At 46.9% G+C, this 24,245-nt stretch overlaps 2 protein-coding genes across 2 annotated transcripts; one reads left to right on the top strand and one right to left on the bottom strand.

The window, feature by feature from the left end:
• The first annotated feature begins 1,158 nt into the window (after nucleotides 1-1,158).
• On the top strand, nucleotides 1,159-14,914 carry Hsp90b1 (heat shock protein 90 beta family member 1). Its single transcript, XM_051172798.1, has 18 exons — nucleotides 1,159-1,337; nucleotides 2,244-2,346; nucleotides 3,088-3,229; nucleotides 3,689-3,805; nucleotides 4,877-5,208; nucleotides 8,629-8,740; nucleotides 8,869-8,988; nucleotides 9,927-10,043; nucleotides 10,797-10,934; nucleotides 11,020-11,097; nucleotides 11,208-11,273; nucleotides 11,887-12,156; nucleotides 12,364-12,609; nucleotides 13,032-13,168; nucleotides 13,474-13,552; nucleotides 13,646-13,801; nucleotides 14,177-14,296; nucleotides 14,605-14,914. The coding sequence occupies exons 1-18, from the start codon at nucleotides 1,289-1,291 to the stop codon at nucleotides 14,632-14,634; spliced, it is 2,412 nt and encodes an 803-aa protein (XP_051028755.1). The 5' UTR covers nucleotides 1,159-1,288; the 3' UTR covers nucleotides 14,635-14,914.
• Nucleotides 14,915-16,987: 2,073 nt separating this feature from the next.
• LOC127183726 (protein BRAWNIN) lies at nucleotides 16,988-20,215 on the bottom strand. Its single transcript, XM_051139847.1, has 3 exons — nucleotides 20,077-20,215; nucleotides 19,687-19,803; nucleotides 16,988-17,214 (listed from the first exon to the last, which is right to left on the bottom strand). Exons 1-3 carry the CDS (start codon nucleotides 20,197-20,199, stop codon nucleotides 17,119-17,121), a joined length of 336 nt encoding a protein of 111 aa, XP_050995804.1. The 5' UTR covers nucleotides 20,200-20,215; the 3' UTR covers nucleotides 16,988-17,118.
• Between the last annotated feature and the right edge of the window lie 4,030 nt (nucleotides 20,216-24,245).

The following is a 24,245-nucleotide window of genomic DNA, read 5'->3' as shown; positions in this document are numbered from 1 at the left end:
TTGTAAGCACTGGGGCTTTTGCTTTCAAGTATCTGCATATGTCCTTTCCTGTTCTGTGCCGGCCTGGACTTCCCCGCAGCGCTCACCAGCTGATCCACAGAGGGGCTCTAGATTGCCAGGTCGTTCCTCGGTATTTATTGGGAGGTCAAAGGAATTTGAATCCTTGGAGTTTCCCTCGGAGGTAGGGAACCTCCGCTACCTTCTACTGCAAACCAAACCAGAGAGGTCAGGAGACATCGGCAGCGAAACCCCAGGTGGAGCTGAAGGATCCAGGAGCCCTGAGAGACGCGCAAGGAAGCGGACCTGGAAAGCCGCGTGCCACCATCTGCCAGAGGTGGAGCCCAGAATCCAGGGCTGGCTCTCGGACACGGGGCGGCTAAGGCCACGCGGGACGACTTCCTAGGCCCAACTCTGAAAACTGTGTGCATTGGAGTCTGGAACAAACATACATCTATTCTGCAATCAGAATGAGGTAGAAATCCTAAATCTCACAGGATACGCTTCCCACAGAGACAAGATCGGAGATAAAGGAAGGGCCAAACTACGCCACTGGCTCAGATGCCAGAGACTACAATTCCCAGCATTCATGAGCCTGGTGCGTTGCATGTCGGGAATTGTAGTTTCTCACAACTACCCAAACTCACTTCTTATATTCAACCCCTTACATCTCGTTTTCGAAAAGCAACGCCGAACAGAAGGGTGACGGCGAACGTATCGCTGAAATGGCTCTCAACGTGACCCCGGTCGTAGACTGGAAAGGGTAAAAAAACGCGTTGTCTTGGCTACCGTTTCCCCTAGCCACGGAATAAACGTTCTGTCGGCGCCGGAAGTGATTCCCCGGGACCTCTAGGAAAGGACAGACGTGCTATACGCTAACGTTCATTGGACGGTTTTCCTCAGGGACCAAGGCTTCCCAGGCCAAGGGGGTGGCCTGGCGTGTGAGGGGCCCGCGGAGCCATTTGATTGGAGGAAAGGTGCTGGTCGAGCCCAATCGGAAGGAGCCACGCTTCGGGCATCAGGCACCGCACCTGGACAGTTCCGATTGGCGGGCCGCGGTCCCCCCCACGCGTCCCCATTGGGTGCAGAGAGTGCGTGGTGAGGCACGATTGGTGGGTTCGTGTTTCCCGTCCCCCGGCCGCAAGCAGCGGGGTGAAAAGCGGCCCGACCTGCGCGCGGTCTAGTGGGCGGACCGCGTTGCTGGAGGTGTGAGGAGCTTAGACTCTGGGTAGGGGGGGGTGGAGGCGGCTCCTGCGACCGAAGAGGACTTGCGAATCGCCGGCCACGCACCATGAGGGTCCTGTGGGTGCTGGGTCTCTGCTGCGTCCTACTGACCTTCGGTGAGTGATCGGACACCAGCGTCGCCGTCCCCTTTCTGCGCGGCTGCTTCTCGAACGTTCTTGGGACGTTGAGCCTGGGAGGGGGACGAAGGGGGCTCTAGAGGGTCCAGGGACCATCGCCTTTCCTCGAAGGAGATTAGGGTGATGATGCTTACCTTGAGATTTATGGGAAAGGGCGACTTGGAGCCGGGGCGTTTAAATGCCCCGCGGATGGAGACGGAGTGCGCCCCTAAGTCTCGCTGGCGGGGCGCGGCCTCTCGGACTCTACTCCCGGGGGAGCCTTGCTTGGGCCCCTCCCTAAGGACTTTTGTCGTGAGTTCCGGCCTTTGGCCACCCGAGCCTGAGGACCCCATAGCCCCTATCCGCCGATTCCTCCGGAGCGTGTTTCTTTTACCCCCGACACCTGGTTTGCCAGCGTCGGGCCTCCGGGCAGCGTCGTGGCCGTGGCCCCGGGTCCGATTCCGATGTGCTTTGAGTGCGGTCCTTGACTTGCCTTCCCCTTTGGGCCGGATTTCAGTTCCCCTCTCCAGAAGTTGCCCAAACCCTGCCCAAACTAAGCGAAAACTGACTTGGCCAGGGTAGAGGCCTCCTCTCGCCTGCGCGCAACACGTGTGGGTGTAGATGGGGCTCTGTATCGCTGTGGTCTTGTTTCGGAAGAACGGTGGACAGGAGTGATGACTGCCTGGTCTTACAGAGGCTACTTGGGGGTTTTGAACATTCACGTGTAAACTTTAGCTTGCTAGCTTGGCTTGGTTATTAAAGCCGATACATCTTTCTTCCATCCCCATATCTCGGCATTTGCCGCGTGGATTTCGTTAACATTCCCTCTTACCCTGTTTGGCCTTGCTCCTTGTGCCAAGGAGAGAAAGCAGTAGTGTTTTTGAGAGTTTTACCCTCTCTCCTCAGGGTTTGTCCGAGCTGACGATGAAGTCGATGTGGATGGCACAGTAGAAGAAGACCTGGGTAAGAGCCGAGAAGGCTCCAGGACAGACGATGAAGTTGTGCAGAGGTTGGTGCAGTTGAAGCTATGCTGATAAGCCCCGGATGTTAGTTGGACACGGTGGCTGCTTTCTTTTCTTCTTCCCACATCCAGATTATAACATCTCATAAGTTACTAATGATACAAAATAATCAGCCAAGTTTTTAGGAGCGCCCAGTTCTCAGCACACAGAATTCTCTCCCAGTTCTTAGTCTGCCCTTGGAAATGACCACTGGTTCAAGAAGGGATGTCGAGTGAGGTGCTGGGGATAAGCACCCCCCCTCAGTGTCCAAAAACAGAAAACCGATGCTGCTGCCGTGCAACATACAGCTCATGCTTTCTAAGATCTGAGAGAAGGCTAAAGATTGGTTTTGTTCACTTGTGTGAAGTTAGTAATATGAAAAGTAGTAGTCACGCCTGTAACTGTAAAAAAATGAGTTCTTAAATAAGTGAGGAGTATTTTAAATTTTGGCCTCTTAGGGATTAGTGGCAATACTAAAGTGTTTGCTGTGAAAGCACACACAAGCCATGACTTGTTTTCAGTAGAGGGGAGCTGGGTTAATTTTTCCGGGAATTGGTTAAGAACTATTTCCAACTGAGTATTAAACATGGCCCATGAACTCCGAGAAGAATGATCTGGTATGTTACTGATATTTTTTATAAAGGTTTCTGTTTTTACCCTTTTACAAGATGATGTGCAGAGGCTAGTCTGTGTCCTGAGACCTTAGAAGAATGAAACTAAGTATTTGTTATTTAATTTGATTTCCTTAGAGAGGAAGAGGCTATTCAGTTGGATGGGTTAAATGCATCACAGATAAGAGAACTTAGAGAAAAATCTGAGAAGTTTGCCTTCCAAGCTGAAGTTAACAGGATGATGAAACTTATCATCAACTCTCTGTATAAAAATAAAGAGGTAAGAGCCACACGGTCAGGGCAGCAGTTTGTATCACTGCGGCAGCCCATATGCCCTTTCATAACAGACTGTAGAGAGTTAAGAACATAGCAGTTGCAAAGTTTAAATACCCAATAGGAGTGGGCATTTTATTAAATGAGAATTGTTACTGGTCCATAGAGGGGGGGGGCATTTTCCCAGGCTGCTGATTGCGGGCAGTCACACCAACTGCCCTAAAGATGGAGGGCGAAGAGTCCTGTTCTCACCAGTGCAGCCATCCCTGGTCGTCACCACAGAGCTTCTATAAAGAGCCACACCTCTTTTATGAAGAGACTAAAGCCATCCCTTGTGCCGTTAAAAAGCTCGGTTCCTCAGAGTGTCTTTTCTTATGTCTGAGGAGAAGTGAGGGGAGTTTGTCTTAGAACCAACATCTTGTGATGTCTGAAGGTTAATCTTGGCATTACATCTGATTCCTTTTAGATTTTCCTGAGAGAACTGATTTCAAATGCTTCTGACGCTCTTGACAAGATAAGGCTCATCTCACTAACTGATGAAAACGCACTTGCTGGAAATGAAGAGTTGACAGTCAAGATTAAGGTAAGCTTACAGTAATTCCCCTTTCTAAAAGGATGCTCAGAAGCCATGTACTCCATAAGTTAGACACAGCAGCAACTTCTTAGGCACAGTGGGTTTGGATGGAAGTCCTCAGACTGTGAGTCAAATCTGACTTTGCCCATTTTAACTAGGTTTATTGGAACACAGTCACACCTAATTTGTACTATAAATGCTTTTGTCTACAATGGCAGTAATCACTGGCAGGGCCTTATGGCTCCTAAAACCAAAAAATAGATACTACCTGGCCCTTCAGAAAAAGGTAGCCAAGTGTGGACTTGGCCAAAATCAGTCCACAGGCTGGCTGAGCAGCCATCTGGAGTATCTCTGGTTGCCATGGTAAAAAGGGTCGCACACCAATTAAAGGCTCAGCCTGAAAGTCACACCTCAATTTCCACCTGCAACTTGACTGGGCAGAAATAATCATGTGGCCTTAGGTGGATGCCGAGTCCTACCAGGCTCTTGGAGACAGCCAGGACTACTTAATGAAGAGCATCAATAGTCACAGATCCCCAAATCAGAAATCATTTCAATTTAGTCCTTTTAATTTCTGTGAAATAAGTAGTTTTCTAGGTGTATATCTTCAAAAGTGTTATATTTGGGTTAGTATCTTCTTGGACATTAATCCAGTCTTCGTTAAATACACTGAGTTAAAAAATATGAAGAGCCAGGTGTGGTGGCGCACATCTTTAATCCCAGTACTCGGGAGGCGGCAGGGGCAGGCAGATCTCTTGAGTTCATGGCTAACCTGGTCTACAAAGCAATTCTAGGATAGCCAAGGCTACACAGAGAAACCCTGTCTGGAAAAACCAATAAGTAAATAAATAAAATATAAAGAAACATGCATTTAAGGTGTGCTTTTGAAAAATGCCATAAAGTAGACTACAGACTAGTATATGTATCTAAAGTTGTGTGGGACTCAGAGTCAGGAAGATAGCTGTGAGTTTGAGGCCAGCCTGGTCTACAGAGTGATTCCTGAACAGCCAAGGCTGGCATTTGGCATTTGACATGACATGAATATTAGGAAGACCTAACTGGTTCTTGTCTTGCTTTTAGTGTGACAAAGAGAAAAACTTGCTGCATGTCACAGACACTGGTGTAGGAATGACCAGAGAGGAGCTGGTGAAAAACCTTGGTACCATAGCCAAATCTGGAACCAGCGAGTTTTTAAACAAAATGACAGAGGCACAAGAAGATGGTCAGTCAACCTCTGAACTGATTGGCCAGTTTGGTGTCGGTTTTTATTCTGCCTTCCTTGTAGCAGATAAGGTCATTGTCACATCAAAACACAACAATGACACCCAGCACATCTGGGAATCAGACTCCAATGAATTCTCTGTAATTGCTGACCCAAGAGGAAACACACTTGGCCGTGGGACCACAATTACGTGAGTATTAGTGCTTCTAATAACAGTTAATAGGGTGAGGACCCTGGCTCTCCAGTCCCAGCTGTCTAAGTGCATGGCTTACTGTGGGCCCTGCCGTCTGCCACAGTGGAAGGAAGACTTGAGGATATGCAAGGTACACAGAGTGCAAGCAGGAAGTGAGCTCTCCTGAGGGTGACGCTGGTGGGTGACCACAAGAGGTAGCTCTGTGTTTTCCAGATCAGAGGAGGCTGCTGAGGTGTGCAGAGACGCATAGGTAGGCAGGAAGGCCTGGCTGCCGTGGTCATGGGTTAAAGGACGGCCTCACAGCGGGCTGCAGTTGCTGGGAGAAGATGTGGTTCTCTGGTAAAGGAGTTGTGAAGGTGATGCAGGGGTGGCTGGGAGGAGGCTGAGTAACGTTAGACATGGTAAAGTTTGTCGTTAGTGATAATGTGTGGAGTGGGTTGCAGAGAAGGAGTGAATGGACAGTGTGCCAGATGCTGTGTACCAAGACCCTGGCAAGGTCACCTAGGCAGTGACTTCATGGTTACTCTACTCTCCAAGCCTGACATTTGACTGCAGATACATGAGACCAGTTTCATAGCATGGGGGGTTATAAAGGAGATGAAACAATATATCAAGTCTGCTTTCTCTGGGTGAGATTTTCTTTTTCATTCCTAACCAGTCACCCATATTCATTTGAATGCCAACTGTGGGTTGGGGTTGGGGCTACAGTGGAGACTGGGACAGAAGTGGTCCCTCATCTCACACAGGCCTCCAGCTCTTCAGAGGACATACAAGAAGAGGACGCTAAGGGATGTTGCATTTTCAGGGAAAGTTACCAAAAAAGACAGGAATGTTGACATTAGCATTAGATGCTCTAAACAGCAAGCAGGGTGGATATGTTTGAAGGCTCCAGAAGCAACACAGGATGACCCTGGTGAAGAAAGAGTCCAGAATGACTGAAGGGGAAAAAAGTAGCGAAGACATCAGTCAGTTCAGTTCAGTTTTGTAGCATTTCTATTTCCATCCCTAAATCCTCTAAACCCTTAACAAAGATTTGTGCGAATTAAATGATAAAGTCAGAAAATCTGGGCGTGTTGCTGGCTACTGTCCTGCTCACTTCCTTAGCCTTTAAAGTCAGACTTGCCCACACACCACATTCTCTTCAACATATGAAGGCTCTGTGTGCAAGTGTTTGTGGGGAGAGGAGAAAGATGGAGAATAACATGAATTCACTTTTCTACTGCCAGGGTTACACACTCCTTTCTCACAGGGCAGCATCTTGAACAGTTGAGAATTGCTGTCTGTCTGCTGGGCTTACTCCAGGAACCCCTGCGTATATCCAAACCCATAGATGAAGAGTTGTGTGTCTAACATGGCATTGTATTTGCATAGAGCCTGTGTAACCTCCCGTATGATTCTGCATCACCTCTTGGTTACTTTTCGTGTTAGTGCAGTGTAAAGCGGTTATTGCTGTGGTCTGTATGGGATGAGTACAGAGACAGCCATAACCTGCAGGCCTGACTGTAGGCAGGACAGCAATGCTATGACATTGTCAACCTGTGGTTGGGTGCATCCACTGCTGCGGAGCCCACAGCATGAAAGGCTAGCTGTACGCGCTTTGCCTTGCTTTAGTCACTTCTGCTCTGGTCTCGGCCTGTCTGCTGTCTTTGCAGTAGTCTGTTCCCAAGTCCGGTGAATTTAGAGAGATTTAACTACTATTGCTCCTAGTGGTTTTTTCTTGAGTTTCTTCATGTTTCCTACAGAATTTGCTTTCCTGCTGGCCTCTAGTTTTCTCAGTACCTATCCTATGTGGCATGCCTATCTTTTTTTGGTTTTTTGAGAAGATATTTTTCTGTAGCCCTGGTTGTCTTGGAACTCCCTTTCGAACTCAGAGATCCGCCTGCCTCTGCCTTCCAAGTGCTGGGATGAAAGGCGTGCACCACCACATCTTATGTGGCACTGCTGTCTTTATAGTTTTTCTTTACCTATTTCTTGGATGTTGATAATCTCGCTTGAGAAGTGGAGCTGTGGCCCTTCCTTCTCTCAGTGTCTGCACGCCCTTCCTGGACTCTTACTGCTTCAGGTCCCGTCTCTGCTTCTCAGATTTTCTTAGCCTGGATCACAAGTCAGGAATATTTCTTACTGGAGCAGATAGTAAGTACTTTGAGCTTGTAGGATGCATGGCCTGTGAAATGTCATTACTGTCTTGGCTTGGATACAGCCTTAGAGCATAAGTGAGAGTATGTCCACAGCAAACTAAGCCCTGAGTAGGTCTTCCGAGTGGGTCTGTGCTCGTGAATCTTGGTGGCCTTTTTGTTATATAATTTATTGTGGGTTGGAGGTGTGAAAGACAACTTGCAGGATTTTGTTAGTCTGTTCTCTGTAAAGAACTCTGGTCTCCAAGCTCGGAGGCAAGCACCCTTGTCCACTGTGCCATCTTGTTATCCTTCAAACTGGCGGTTAACACTTGTAATTGAATTGTCTAAGGTTGCATCCATAACTCTCCATATCACCAAGACCAACCAGAGATCTGTTGAGCTTGGAAAGCCTGTATCCTATTTGTAGCAGGAGCATCTAAATTGTGGGGCTATTACTTATTTACTTTTCTCCTGAGATAGGACAGGGTTTTTCTGTAGCCCTGGCTTGCCTTAAACTTGGAGGTCCACCTGTCTTTGCCCAAGTGTTAAGATTAAAGGCCTGTGTCACACTTGGTGAGGCTTTTACTTTTTGCCAGATGAACTGGCTGTGTTTGCTGTCTACCATGACTTGTTTTTGATAGGTGGGGGAGAGTAAGAAAAACAGGCATTGCTAAGCTAGCACTGCCTCCAGAAGAGCTTTATAGATTGATGTGCAGTGTGGCAGCACCCAGTGTGTGTGTGTGTGAGTACTCAGGCTATGACATCAGCTGTGGGACTGAACACACACACCCCTACCCCCCATGCGTCCGGGGCTTGTGCTGGCACGTTTGGCAGTGGAAACTTTTTCTGTTTTCGAGGCAAGGCTGCACTGGCCTAGATGAGGTTAATCTGGCTGGGATGACAAGTGCACACACCATGGTGCTGGGGAGTCACACTCAGCAAGCGCTGCACTAAATGAGCTGCCTTTTGTGTAGTAGTCCGTAATCATTTGATATCAGAACAACAGTATAAAACTATGAAAGTGAAGATAATTTCTCTCTAGAATGTTTCACTGCTTTCTCACCTTGAGATAGGAGAACACCCAACAAAATGAGATTGTTGTACTTGAAACCTTGTTGTGTACTTGAGGGACTCCTGGAAAGAGCCTGTGCTTTCCTAGCCCTCACAGCCTCTGATGGAGGGGAGCTCTTCCTGTGACTGTCAAGTGTTAGCAGAGCTGCTGGCTGTTATTACCCAAGTGTTTACCTGAAGTCAGAATCCAGCCTGAGCACTGACTGTAAATGGCTTGTTTTCCTTTCAGTCTTGTCTTAAAAGAAGAGGCATCTGATTACCTTGAATTGGATACAATTAAGAACCTGGTCAGAAAATACTCTCAGTTCATCAACTTCCCCATCTACGTGTGGAGCAGCAAGGTAGGTCTGCCGGACAGTCGTGCGGGACTGTGCAGGCGCCGAAGTGCTGAGCAGAGGGACAAGTCAAGGGTTTGACAATCAGGGTTAAACAAGCAAGCGTAGCAGTCATGTCCTTTGTCCATCAACAGACTGAGACTGTGGAGGAGCCCCTGGAGGAAGATGAAGCAGCAAAAGAAGAGAAAGGAGAATCTGATGATGAAGCAGCCGTAGAAGAGGAGGAGGAAGAAAAGAAACCAAAAACTAAGAAAGTAGGTCTGGCTCCTGTACTGTAACGCTGTTAGGATCTGTGAGAGCAAAGCGCCTATCCAGAAGTGCAGGCCTAAGACACTTCATTGCTTAAAGTAAATCATTTTACCCTTACTGTGTGTGAGTGTTCCGCCTGCGTGCATACCAGCACCACAGCACATCTAGTAGCGATGGAGGCCTGAGATGGTGTTGGGTACCCTGGGACTGGAGTTAGGGTCGTGAGCTGCCTTGTGGGTGCTGGGACGCAAACCTCCAGTGAGTGCTCTTAGCCACTGAGCTGTCTCTCCAGCCCTAGACACTTTATTCTGGGCTGGGCTATAGGGGTGTGTTGTGCTTTGAATGGTTGCTGGGCTTTTTGAAACTGTGTCTCACCATCTCACCATGCCTCCCCAGTGCTGTGTTAGTGTTGGGCTTTCACTACCACACACACTATGAATGAGCCTTCGCTTTTTAAATATATCTAGTTTTCCAGGTGGCCCTATTATTAAAGAGGGCCTTTGTTTCTGTGCTGTGGTATCCCGGAATACTTTAAGTAGTAAATTTTCTGTAGAAAGCGTCTGACTTTTTGTATTAAGTTTGCGTTCTATAATCTAAATTTTAAAATCCTAGAAGCTTTTTGTATCCTCTTTAACATGTTGGGATCAGTTATCAGCAGGTTTCTATAACTGACTTAACAGCAGAGAGAAGTACTGCTAAAAGCTGTTGAGTCTGTGATGTTAGGTACTGGCTGTAAGTGGCTGAAGGGCACTTGAGAGGCTGAGGCAGGAGGTTCTTGGTTTGAGGCCAGACTGAGCTACATAGCCAGAACTTTCCTCTAAAACCACACAACACTGCTTTTAGTCAGGTGTGGTGATAGTACCCATATTAATTAACAAATTATGATCACTTATAGGTTAACCATTGAGTACTAAAAGAAACTTACCATGTATCTTAACTTCAGGTTGAAAAAACTGTGTGGGATTGGGAACTTATGAATGATATCAAACCAATATGGCAGAGACCATCCAAAGAAGTGGAAGAGGATGAATACAAAGCTTTCTACAAGTCATTCTCAAAGGTACGGGCTAACGTAAGAGCTCTGGAGCTTGGGTTATTAGTGAGTTGCATAAAGTTAGCAGCCTGTTCTTTTAATATCATCTATTACTATAAATAAGATTGTCCATCCCCATTTTTCCCAATAAGATGATTGAAAAAATGTTTTAAACAACTACATGTCTATTGCAAGAGTATGGAGGGCACAATGATGTGTCAAGTTGAAATTCGTTTTTCTGACTTAAGCAAAACCACATTCAGATTTCACATGGAGATTGGTGTCTCGTTACATACATGTTTATAGGCCTTTGGTTTCCAACATAAAACACAACATGTTACTGAATGGCTTTTAATGTGATCTAGAAAGAGTTCACACACATCAGTTATTTTAAGTCGTGTGTTTAAGATATTATTGAATCTGTTTTGACTCCTAAGAATGGAAAACTAGAGTTGAGCTTAATTCTAGTCCTGTTTCCCTAAGCAGGATCTTACAAAGATAGATAGGTTGAAATGAAAAACTTGGCAGGGCATGAAACTTGGTACCTGCTTTGGTGTCACTGTCACCAGATAGTGATGTGACTTGCAGTTCTTATCAAAAACCACCTTACCTAGTCAGTTAAAGTCAGTCATTTCTTCTTGGTACTTCCTCCCAACACCCTTTCTCCTTTGACTTTGTAAGGGACCGTCTGTGTTAAGTGATTGTACATGTAATAAGTGCTAAGCCTTTGTACTGCTTTTTCCTGTGACTTGAATAACCAAACCAAGGTACTTTTCACAGGAAAGTGATGACCCCATGGCTTATATCCACTTTACTGCAGAAGGGGAAGTTACCTTCAAGTCCATTTTGTTTGTGCCCACATCTGCTCCTCGTGGTCTGTTTGATGAATATGGATCTAAGAAAAGCGATTATATTAAGGTAGGTGGGCTTTTAAGTATTGTAAACTAAGGCTAAAATTTTAAGTGTGCTGTCCAGAAGGTGACTCTGTTTTGGTTCCCATTAGCTGTATGTGCGCCGAGTCTTCATCACAGATGACTTCCATGATATGATGCCCAAGTACCTTAATTTTGTCAAAGGTGTGGTAAGTATCTGAAGAGTGGGTGCCTGGCGTTAGTGGGCGGGGTCCAGCAGTGCTGGGCTTTTTGGTACAGGGCTTGTTTTGATTGCTCAGTGAGCTTTTGCTGCCTGCAGGTGGACTCAGATGATCTCCCTCTCAATGTTTCCCGTGAGACTCTTCAGCAACATAAACTGCTCAAGGTGAGGCTTTCTATTTCTAGCCAGGTGCCTGCCCACTGGCTGGAGTCAGAGGGTGGGGCCAGTAAGCAGAGCAACTAGATGTTAAGGCTTGTACCAAACACATCAGTGCATGCTCATAATGTCAGCAGCTTGAAGGAAAAGCTGGAGGATCACGAGGCCGTGCTTGTTATGCCAGGGTTTATTAGCAATTAGCAGTCAAGGCCACCCTAACTTAATGTGAGATACCCTCTCAAAAAGGAGCTTCTTTGACTCTGGGATTATTGAGTCTCTAAGCTGACACATCTCCTTACACTTAATAATACAGTAGGAGCAGACAAACCTACTGTGTGATCCACAGTGAGAGGTGGTAGTGTTACCACACAGTCACTCACAGTAATCCTAGTGATAAGGTGATGTGGGATTATTAGGATCAGAGTTCTAGAATTATAGAATATTACCATTAAAACACTTGGTGGTTAATTCTGAGTCTGACGTGGGAGTGCGCCTGTTGTTTCCTGTCCCTTGACCAGTGGCAGTGGTTTGACTGCCATTGTGCTGTCCCAGTTGACTTTCCTGATCTCACATTTGCAAAAGGTTTGAGAGAAATTTTACTCACCAGATCCATTCTCCTCAGGTGATTCGGAAGAAGCTTGTCCGTAAAACTCTGGACATGATCAAGAAGATTGCTGATGAGAAATACAATGATACTTTCTGGAAAGAATTTGGCACCAACATCAAGCTTGGTGTGATTGAAGACCACTCAAATCGAACACGGCTTGCTAAGCTGCTTAGGTTCCAGTCTTCTCACCATTCAACTGACATTACTAGTTTAGACCAGTACGTGGAAAGAATGAAGGAAAAACAGGACAAAATCTATTTCATGGCTGGATCAAGCAGGAAAGAGGTGAGATGGTGTGCAGCTGCGGGGGTTCCTGGTAGCTGGCTGAGGATGTATAGCCAGTGTTCTGGAAGACAATGTTAATTGTGCGGCTGGAGTAGTTAGGCAGCCACTAGGGGACACCTGCCTCAAGTCCTTGTGTCCCACGGTGTTGTAAATGCTGCAGAGACACAGCTAAGGCAGAACTTGAGCTCCTTTCCTTTACCTGTGTAGGCGGAATCCTCGCCGTTTGTCGAGAGGCTCCTGAAGAAAGGCTATGAGGTCATCTACCTCACGGAGCCTGTGGACGAGTACTGCATTCAGGCCCTGCCCGAGTTTGATGGGAAGAGGTTCCAGAATGTTGCCAAGGAGGGAGTGAAATTTGATGAGAGCGAGAAGACAAAGGAGAGTCGGGAAGCCACAGAGAAGGAGTTCGAGCCTCTGCTCAGCTGGATGAAGGACAAGGCCCTGAAGGACAAGGTGCTGTGCACGCTAGTCTCCACACGCCTCGCCTATAGCCTCCAACACTCAGGAACAGCAGGAAACTGGAGGTGGAGCTCAGTCACTCATTTATCCTTCAGACCATGGGTTTGAGCCCCAGAAACACACACACACACACACACACACACACACACACACACACACACACACACACGTTTAGAGTAAGATTTAATAACATTAGATACAGGGTAGAGTGAGTTTGCAACTTACGGAAGTTTCCTATTATTGTTATACTGACTTTGTACTAAGTTTTTATGGGTTTAAGTTTAAATCTGAAGCTGAAAAAAACATTAAATGAGTGTCACTCAAGGATTCCTGAGTGCCTCTGTCTGTAATCTAGAGTGGTGAACGCCACCACTTACCTGCTGGTCCTCACTGTGTCTAATGTTTTTCATCCTAAGATTGAAAAGGCTGTGGTATCACAGCGCCTCACAGAGTCTCCCTGCGCCCTTGTGGCCAGCCAGTATGGGTGGTCTGGCAACATGGAGAGGATCATGAAGGCACAAGCATACCAAACGGGCAAGGACATCTCTACAAAGTAAGTAACTGGGGATGTCCCTACAAAGGTGCCTGCTCTCTTACATACCCATTGGTAGAGTTAAGGTATTAAGGGCATGAACAAGACATTAAACCAGCTCATTCACTCAGTAGAAATTGATTGCCTGGACTCATCATTAAATAGTTCCCTTTATTTCATTTTCACCTAACCATGGCCACTCTATCAAAGGAAGCAAGAATTTGGGGGTTTGTTTTGTTTGTTCTCTGTAATTAAAGCTAGAATACAGTAGGCATGTGGACCCTAAAATTAGTGTCTTAACCAATGCTTATTTTGTCCTTGAACAGTTACTATGCTAGTCAGAAGAAAACATTTGAGATTAACCCTAGACACCCGCTCATCAGAGACATGCTTCGACGGGTTAAGGTGAGGGCGATGGAGCTGCCGCTCTCTTGTCTTTTAAACTGGAGTGCTTTCTAACTGTTAATGCTAATATTAATCAATTGTACTGTCTATCAGGAAGATGAAGATGACAAGACTGTCTTGGATCTTGCAGTAGTTTTGTTTGAAACAGCCACACTTCGGTCGGGTTATCTTCTACCTGACACCAAGGCATATGGAGACAGAATAGAACGAATGCTCCGCCTCAGTTTGAATATTGACCCTGAAGCACAGGTTGGTGGTGCGCCCTGCCTCTTCCACAAGTTTCAAGAACAACTGTCTCCCTATTAAGTAATACTGCTTTAGAATTTTGCCTAGTTTTTACCATCTCTAGAGTGAAATATATGAGATACCCCACATACAGACGGGGTTTCTCTGTGTAGCCCTAACTGTCCTGGATCTCACTCTGTAGACCAGGCTGGCCTCAAACTCACAGAAATCTGCCTGCCTCTGTCTCCCAAGTGCTGGGATTAAAGGTGTGCGCCATAACTGCCAGGTTTTCTTCCCTGTTAGGCAGATTTACTGCAGTTGTTGTTAAAACACCCATTATGATCTTAAACCTTGAATATCGATGGAAGGCACTTACAGGTTGGGGGATGTTGCCTTTAGGTAGAAGAAGAGCCAGAAGAGCCTGAAGACACAACGGAGGACACAACAGAGGACACAGAGCAAGATGATGAGGAAGAGGTGGACGCAGGGACGGAAGAGGAAGAACAGGAAACAGCAAAGGTCTGGGCAGATGGGGCAGCATGAGGCTAGCAAAGAGACTTCATAATGACAGCTAGTGGAGTAAATCCATGTAGAAGTGAGCTCCTGAAACCAAGCTCAGAAGGGGGCGGGGTCTCTAGGCTTGCCTTTGCCTCCCAAATGCTAGGATTAAAGATGGGCACTGCTATTCCTATAGCATTAGGTAGTTTATCTTGGCGGTGGGTTCTGTGTTATTTGCAAATAAGCAAGTACCAACAAAATAGAAACAGCTTTTCTGTAGTGTTGGTTGCTAGTTTGTGTAATGTCTTCTAATTTTTATGTTTTCACAGGAATCTACAGCAGAAAAAGATGAACTGTAAATTACACTCTCACCATGGATCCTGTGTGGAGAGGGAATGTGAAATTTTAAAGTTGTTTCTTTTGAGAGAGACTTGTTTTGGATGCTCCCCCAAGCCTCCTTCTCCCTTGCACTGTAAAATGTTGGGATTATGGGTCACAGGAAGAAGTGGGCTTTTTAGTTGAGGTTTTTTGTTGTTGGTTTTTTTTTTAACATTCCTCCTGAATGTAAATTTGTACTATTTAACTGACTATTGGTGTAAAATCTTGTCATGTGTATAAAAATAAAAAAGATCCCAAATACCCCCTGCCTGTTTTCATAACACAAACCAGGAATTGTGTAATACTTGACCCCCCCCCCTGGTCTATTGGGTTCTTTTTTATTTGTTTATTTTGGTTTTTTGAGACAGGGTTTCTCTGTGTAGCCTTGGCTGTCCTGGACTCACTTTGTAGACCAGGCTGGCCTTGAACTCACAGCGATCCGCCTGCCTCTGCCTCCCGAGTGCTGGGATTAAAGGCACACACCACTTTGCCCGGCAGGTTCTTTAAAAAGAGAGTAACTAGTTTGTGTGTGTGTGTGTTTCTTTTTTTTTTTTTTCTTTTTTTTTTTTTTTTTTTACTGAACAAGTAAATATTCCCCTTCCAGGGATCAGAACATAATCTTTTGAGTATAGACTTGATGATGACCTTCTGGAGTATATACAGGAAGGGAAAATTTAGTATTTGAATATCTTTAAAGACGACGAGTACCAGGCATGGTGGCACAGGTCTTTAATCCTAGCACTCTGGAGGCAGAGGTAGGCAGATCTATGAGAATTCCAAGGCCAACCTGGTCTACAAAGCGAGTCCTGGACAGCAAGGGCTGTTACACAGAGAAACCCTATCTTAAAAAAAAAAAAGACTATGAGAAACTTAGACTGAGAAGTCCTCACAGTACAATTACAGTAACCTGCCAGTGGGTTTTGAGACATGTTCTCACAGGCTATGTAACTCCAGCTGGCCTAGAACTCAAGATCTGCCTGCCCCAAGTACTGGGATGAAAGGCATGCCTACCATGGTAAATTTCATGCTAGCTGAGCAAGATGGTGCACCAGAGAGATAGCAGTGTTTTGCATTGTTTGCATGCATGTATGTGCACATGTGCCTAGTGTCCATGAGAGCAAGGCAGGCAGACCTTGAGTTCAAGGCCAGCAGGTCAGGCTTACAAAGACACGATCTTTACATGTAGAGCGTTCTGGGGCTAGAGAGAACTCAGCAGGAACTTGGTCTTACAGATGGCTCAAAACTACACAGTTCACGATCCAGGGCATCCAACACCTTTCATGGGCAGTGCACACATTCATGCAACTGACTGCTCTTTCAGAGGACCCAGGTTCAGTCTTTAGTGCCAAGTGGGTCTCACAAACTGAAACTACTTTTGGGTATTTGATGACCTCTCCTGGTTCTGAAGAAACCAGGCATACACGTGGTACACAAACATGCACACGAGGCACTGATACACATAAAAACCAATTGTACAAATTACTTTTGTTCTGTATTTATAGATTGAACAAAGTCTTTAAAACAGCTGATGTAGGAAACTAGGCCTAAGACTGGATGTGCTGTCACAGTTCTGAAGGCCTTGTTGAGTGACTAGAATCCTTCCTTTGCTCTTACAGGATGTGGGTTCTTGGCATGCAGTTCCAACACTCCAGGCCATGCCTCTGTCTTCACAGTGTCCTCCCTGCATTTTTTTCCCCATGGCATTAAGACAAATGGCCATAGTGCATTAGGACACTGGGCCAGGCATGGTCGTTTATACCTGTAATTTCACAATTTGTGAGGTGGAGGCAGGAGGACTATCTTGAGTTTGAGGTTAGTGAGGGCTACACAGCACAGAAGACCTTTTTGGTTTTTGTCTTGGTTTTTTTTCCAAGACAGGGTTTCTCTGTGTACCCTTGGCTGTCCTGGACTAGCTTTGTAGACCAGGCTAGCCTGAACTCATAGCAATCTTCCTGCTTCTGCCTCCCGAGTGCTGAGATTAAAGGCATACGCCACCACACCCAGCAAGCAAGACCTTTTTGTAGAGGCCTGTGAACTGGAGGCCAGCCTGATCTACACAGCAAAAAGTGAGCCAATGATACATAGTGAGAGACTGTCTTTAAAAAACTGAATGAAGCCAGTGCTGGCAGCAGAGGCAGAGGCGGTGGTGGTGCAGCAACTGCGGCACGCGCCTTTAATCCCAGCACTCAGGAAGCAGAGGCAGGCACGTCTCCGTGAGTTCAAGGCTAGCCTGGTCCACAGATTGAGTTCCAGGACAGTCAATGTTACACAGAGAAATCCTGTCTGGAAAATAAATAAAAACACTGACTGAACCATAATACAAACTCACCTTCATCAGCCCTCGTCAGCCAGCATTTCTGCCTTTGGAGTATGTGTTTTAAGAAGTAGCTTTACTCAATAAATTTAAAAATACATATTTCAGACGTTATTCACAGAATTCTTGGCACAGTTGTATTTTGAAGTTTCTACTGCTGTGAAACCTGGGGTTCATGGTTTCTCTCTTTCAGCCCCAAAAGCTCCGTTTTGAGTTCTCCAGGCTTTGGTGGAATCTCAGGTATTGTCTACAAAAATAAAAACAAAAGCCAAAAAACAGATGCCACCACAGTTCAATGTGATCTCATCTCAAAAGCTTTAGAAAGAAAAAGCTTTGTGCATGCTACTCAATAACAGACCATTAGTAAGAGACTCCTGGTTGATCTCAATTTCTGTCTGTCTGTCTGTGATTACATCATCCTGGCAAGTCTCCCGTCCTACAGGATTCCCAGGGACAGATCAACTGCCTCACAACTGAGTTATTTCAAGTGAGAATTTGGGACTCCATTCCCGCACTCTCTGCTGACTCTCCCAGGCACCAGGCTTGGGAAATAACTGCTGGTATTCAAAAGAGATAAAGTGGCCAGCATGCCAATGCATAAAGAAACGGGCAACACATAGACAATTCTGCCTTTGAGGGAGGCAGAAAGAAAACAGGTGCAGCATGTGTAGTGCTGAGTTTGAGTCCCAGCACCACAGAGGAAAAGGGGAGGGGAGGTTCTCAGTACAGTCTAACTAGAGCTGTGAGTCTATCACAAAAAAAACTTTAGAATCAGCCGGGCGTGGTGGCGCAGGCGGATCGCTGTGAGTTAGAGGCCAGCCTGGTCTACAAAGTGAGTCCAGGACAGCCAAGGCTACACAGAGAAACCATGTCTTGAAAAACCCAAAACAAAACTTTAGAATCTTTTCACTGCCCCCAAAAAGAAACACCTATTCTGTTCCCATAGGATCCCCCCCCCCCCACAGGCCAATTTTGTCCATATATATTTTCCTATCATATATCCCGTGGTCTTTTGTGACTCGATCCTTTCACATAGCATTTTCAAGGTTCATCCATGTCGGATCACGGAATGATATGCCCCTATATACATGTGCCATGCTCACTATAGGCCTTCAGGTGTCTGGATTGTTCCCATGTCTGAACATGTTTAAGGTCAAACAAGTAAGCATGACAGACTCCCAGTGTTGTCTGGGTAGAAACCTAGAATAGGAACTGCTGCTTCTCAAAGCAGCTGCACACCTCTCTATTCCCAAGGGTAGCGCATGAGGGTTCCAACTTTTCCCTGTCCCTGAAGACGATGGCCGTCACAGAGCAGTGGGAACTGCAGATTGTGTTTCTCGGGCGGTTAGTGATAATGAGCATTTCTTCACGGGTTTATTGGCCCAGAAGGTGACTCCTGAACACAGGTGGGAAGGAGGATGAGGAAGAAGTCTCGCAGGTGTCCAGGAGTATCTTGGGCTGATGGGATCGCAAGGGCGGAGAGCCTGAGGCACGACCATGCCTGCCTTCATGTTCAAGGAAAAGCATCGGTACATCCCATAGGGTGTTCAACTGGTTAGAACACTAATTGGGGAGCTGGTTGCTCTTTCTGAGGTCCTGAGTTCAATTCCCAGCAGGTGTACATACAGACAAGCATTCACATAAATAATTTTTTTTAAGAAGAAAACTAGTTGGTGGGTAGTAAAGAGGACATGAAGATTCCAGTGACCTTCACTTTGCAAGCAGGAAGATTCTGGAGAGCTTTGAGAACAATGGGACCTGACTCTAGGATAAAAAAAGATGCTTACGGAAGCTTTGCTGAGAAGAGACTTCAGGAAGAGCAGAAGTGGAGGGCAGATGTTCGGGAAGCTACTGTCTTAACTGAGGAAAGAGATAACTAAGGGTGGCCTGAACAGGGTGATAGGCACAAGGGGGAGAAGTGGGCAGGATGTGGGCTTTTCTCGTAGTCACCCAGTGGGATCTGTTGAGCCATGCAGTAAGACAGAGGGATTCCCATGACTCCTGGGTTTCAGTCTAAATAACTAAAGGAATATAGTTGTCTCTTTGGCATTCCCAGTGAGTACGCTGGGTAAATAAAGCGAAGCATCCTTAGCAGTTCTCCCCAAGGCAGCACTGAGTCCCAACCCTGGACAGCCATCACCCGCTCCTCTGCTCTGCTCTCTCCCTGAACCTTTCAGTTGTTACAACAGTGGCGGCTGGGATAATCCCTTAAATAGTAGAAAAAGTATACACTGTCCGATAGCAGCCAGCCACCTTGGCCTAGTCTATCAGTACAGATGCCCTACTGGCAATAATACCACCTAACCAGACTGAGGAGGCCTAGAGACTGCAGATTTATGTTGTTTTCTCCCGAAGTACAGGTACCTGCTGGTAACAACCCTTCAACCACACAGGATCAAATTCTAGGCATTATTTAAGGCGCTGCTAGTAACGATGCCCACAGAAGCTAGACACAAAATTACATTTCCCGTGAAAAGTTCTCGGCACGTTCTGTCTCCACTAAGTTTCTTGACACTCCACACACCCAAGACAGGGTTTTTTTGTGTGTAGCCCAGGCTGTCCTGGAACTCGCTCTGTAGACCAGACTGGCTGACGAGCTATCTTAACACCGTCTTAAGAGCGAGCTGCTACAGCACAGTTTATCCAAACAGAACTAAGCAAATTGGACAGAATGCTGGGGTGTAAGTCTGAGGATGGGCATGAGCCCAGCAGCACTCACCAGGTCAGGCCGGTAGTACCAGTGCACCACCTGGGCCCCTGCGCACATGGCCAGGAGGCTGGAGGAGAGCATTTTCAAGTAGGCGGGCCAGGACACGCCCACGGGCATAGTGGAGAGCTGGCAGGGACCAAAAGGGCACAGCGTTAGAAGGGTGGGTAACCTTCAGATGGCCTAAGGGCTGAAGCATTTGGGTTGCTAAAGGAGGCGGAGTCGCAACGCCGCCCTCGGGTGCGCATGCAACTTCCTCCGCCGTGACCCCGCCAGGCGCAGCCACCACCGCCTGCGGAGCAGATGGGAGGTGGGCCGAGTAGCTCCTCGCCCCCTCAGCCTCTCCGAGAGAAGCTACAGTCCCTCGCTCCTGCCCCTGACCACGCGCGCGCGAGACCATACCCTGGAGTGCACACGCGCAAGATGACAGGTCAGACTATCGACGACCATCAACTGGCAGGAACCAAAGTGCTGGAGGCGGCGCCGAGACGGAGCGGAAAGCGAGGGCAACGCGCGCAGGCGCATTCGCGTGTTTCTGGAGGAAGCTGGATGGTGGATTTTATTTTTTTTCCCTTTCTTTTATTTAAAATTTATTTGGTTTTGTTTGTTTGCTTGCTTGGGTTTTTTGTTTGTTTATTATGTATACAGTGCTCTACCTGCAAGCCAGTAGAGGTGCTGGGGATTGAACTCAGGAAGATCACTCAGTGCTCTTAACCTCTGAGCCATCCCTCCAGCCTTCTTTCTTTCTTTTCGAGTTTTTGTTTTGTTTGACCAACTTGCGATCCTAGCTCCTGGTCACTATCCCTATCCTGTCCTTTGCCCTTCCTGGCCATTGTGGTGTTTACGGCATCATTTGACCTTTCGCACAAAGGAAACTAACTGCACGTGTCCGGAGTTTGATAGCAGAGCACTTGCTTTTAGGAGCACGGGCTTTCAACCTGTCAGTCTCGACCTCTTTGGAAAGGTTCCACTGACCCTTTCACAGGGGACACATACCAGATATCCTCAGATATTTACATTACGAGTCAATAACAGCAGAATTACAGTTATGTAGTAGCGGCGAAAATAAATTTATGGTTGTGGTCACCACAAACTGAGGAACTGTATTAAAGGGCCCACCCAGCATTAGGAAGGTTGAAAACCATTGTGTATGTGTGTGTGTGTGTGTGTGTGTGTGTGTGTGTGTGTGTGTGTGTGTGAGAGAGAGAGAGAGAGAGAGAGAGAGAGAGAGAGAGAGAGAGAGAGAGAGGCACAAAGCTTTGTTCTTGAAGTTCTTTGATACTTTACACAGAGTGTGTTCCCCCCCCCCCCCCCCCCCCATGGTGACTTGGGTCATGGTTTTACTGGTAAAGAGTCCTCCAATCTACATTACTTAATCCATGGGTGTTTTTAAAGATCATGCTTTGGCCTGGTCTACAATGTGAGTCTAGGACAGCCAAGGCTGTTATATAGAGAAACCCTGTTTTGTTTTGTTTTGTTTTGAGAAACCTTGCCTTAAACACCACCACCCCCACCCCCACCCCCCCCCAAAAAACCAAACCAAAACAAAACAAAACTCTGGGACTGAGCCAGCTGCGCTGACTCAAGCCTGTGATCCCAGATCTCAGAGACAGAGGCAGGCAGATCTCTAAGTTCAAGGCCAGCCTCGTCTACAGAGTGAGTTTCAGAGAAACTCTGTCTCAAAATAAAAACAAAAAACAAAAAACAAAAACAAAAACAAAGGAATGTTCTTTATTTTGGATACAAGCCTTTTATCAGACACACTGCAAATAACACTTTCCAATCTATGATTTGTCTTTTCCTTAGTAGTATAAAGAGAAACTTTTAAATAAATTCCAAACTCATTCTATCCCCACCCCTTTCTGAGACAAGATCTTGGTTTGGGTTTTATGGCTGTGAAGAGATACCATGACCACAACTCTTTTTGTTTTGTTTTGGAGACAGTTTCTCTGTGTTATCTTGGCGCTTCTAGTCTCACTTTGCAGACCAGGTTGGCTTCGAACTCAGTGATCTGCCTGCCTCTGCCTCCTGGGTGCTGGGATTACACGCGTGTGTCATCATGCCTGGTGCCCTATCCACTCTTAAAAGTTGAACCATTTCTCCAGCCCAAAAGGCCTCTCTTTTCTTTTCTTTCTCTTATTTTGTTTTGGTTTGAGTTTTTGTTTTTGTTTGTTTTTTCAAGACAGGATTCTCTGTTTTAGCCCTAGCTGTCCTGGAACTCACACTATAGGCCACACTGGCCTCGAACTCACAGAGATCCGCCTGTCCCTACCTCCCCAGTGCTGGTATTAAAGGCATGTGCCACCATGCCTGTCAAGGCCTCTCTTTTCTAAGCAAGGATTTTATTATTTTATGTGCATTATGTGTTTTGCCTGCAGGTTTGTCAGTGCACTACTTTTGTGACTGGTGTACCCAGGAAGTTAGATGGGGGTGTCATGTTCCCCTGGAATTGGAAGTAGGAGACAGTTGTGATCCACCATGCAGGTACTAAGAATCGAAGTCAGGACCTCTAGGCAAGCAGCCAGTGCTCTTAACCGCTGAGCCATCTCTCCAGCTGCCAATATGCTTTTCTTTAAAATACCCTAGAAAGAAAGACACAGGGGCCAGGCGATGGTGGTGCACACCTTTAATCCCAACACTCAAGAGCCAGAGGCAGGTGGACGGCTGTGAGTTCGAGGCCAGCCTGATCTACACAGTAAGTCCAGGACAGCCAAGGTTACACAGAGAACATGTAATCTGAAGAAACAAGGAAGCCAATCACTAGATGACGTCAGTAATGATTAAAGAAATAAGGTGCCAGGCAACAGCTATAGTATGGAAGCGCTTATTAGTGGGAAGGGCAGACCAGAGACAGAGAGATAGAGACAGTAAGAGAGAGGAAGAGGAAAGAAAGAGATACGGAGAGAGTGAAAGAGGAGGGAGGGAGGGAGGGAGGGAGAGGGGGAGAGAGAGAGAGAGAGAGAGAGAGAGAGAGAGAGAGAGAGAGAGAGAGAGAGAGGCAGTCTGCTCTTTTGATAATTTGATAATCCTGGGCAGGGGCACTCCTAGTGGCAGGCAGGTAACACGTCATAGGTTGCTAGGCAGACTGGGGGACTGTATGCTAATAGTGTCAGTGTTCTGGGTTTCTCTGAGACAGGCGTGGTGGCTTAGCAACAGCTCTGGGAGCCCTTCAAAGAGCAACTCTATAAAAATCTATCGGGCGTGGTGGCGCACGCCTTTAATCCCAACACTCGGGAGGCAGAGGCAGGGGGATTTCTGTGATTTCGAGGCCAGCCTGGTCTACAAAGTAAATCCAGGACAGCCAAGGCTATACACAGAAACCCTGTCTGGGAAAAGAGACAGAGAGGAGCCCCCGGAAGCCACGTGTGATAACACTTGGTTTGTAATCCTAGTCAGTACTCAAGAGACTGAATGTAGCACGGGGACTGCCTAGACTACAGGTGTAAAATTCTAAGCCCATCGGGTACACAGTTGAGACTGCTAAAACCAAACGAACGACGGAGACGTGGAAGTGGGATTGGTGTATGAGATTCGGAGGAAGCCGAGACCCATCCAGCATCACGGATTTCAAAGGTTCGTCCATCGATTTATGCCATTACAGGTGAGTAAACTGAGGCCCAAACGGTAGGGGCCTTCACTCTTAGGTTTTCCAATTCCAAACAGCTCTACTCCCCGTTACAGGAATTGACAATAAAGGCAGGTTTTTTTTTTTCTGTTGTTGTTGTTTTGTTTTTTGTTGTTGTTGTTGTTGTTTGGGGGTAAGGCACAGTTTTTATTATTATTATTTTGGCTTCTTTTTGTTTGTTTGTTTGTTTGTTTGTTTGTTTTTTCGAGACAGGGTTTCTCTGTGTAGCCTTGGCTGTCCTGGCCTCGATTTGTAGACCAGGCTGGCCTCGAACTCACAGCGATCCGCCTGCCTCTGCCTCCCGAGTGCTGGGATTAAAGGCGTGCGCCACCACGCCCGGTTTTATTTTGGCTTTCAAGACAGGGTTTTCCTGTGTAGTTTTACCCAGTACTGAAATTTGCTCTATAAACCAAGCTGGTCTCGAACTTAGTTCTGTCTGTCTCCGCATCCCAAATGCTAGGATTAAATGCGTGCACCACCACGTCCGACCAAGATAGGCACAGTTTTTGGTTTGGTTTGGTTTTTTTTGACAGGGTTTCTCTGTGTAGCCTTGGCTGTCCTGGACTTGCTTCATAGACCAGGCTGGCCTCGAACTCACAGCGATCCTCCTGCCTCTGGCTCCTGAGTGCTGGGATCAAAGGCGTGCACCACCACGCCCGGCCAGGTACAGTTCTCCATCTGCACAAAATTCGGGGTGGAAAGACATCAATTTGCCACCAAGCATAACCTTCCGTCTACACATCCCAAAAGGCACCCGGAAACTCAGCCCACAAAAGCTGACGTCACCCGGGCGCACCCCATCCCTCGCCAGCCTTCACATTTCCCGAAAGGCTAAGCGGCGGACTTCGAGGCGCCCCGAAGAGGGGAGGCCATTGGCCTAGCCAGCGTCACGTGACGGCGAGGCCGCCGGCCTCCACGGAGGCAGGCGGAAGTGCGCCGCGGACCG

This window comes from Acomys russatus, chromosome 31 (genome assembly GCF_903995435.1).
Source record: "Acomys russatus chromosome 31, mAcoRus1.1, whole genome shotgun sequence".
NCBI lineage: Eukaryota > Metazoa > Chordata > Mammalia > Rodentia > Muridae > Acomys > Acomys russatus.
Note: the sequence above shows the minus strand (reverse complement) of the source record. Positions and strands in the feature narration are given on the sequence as shown.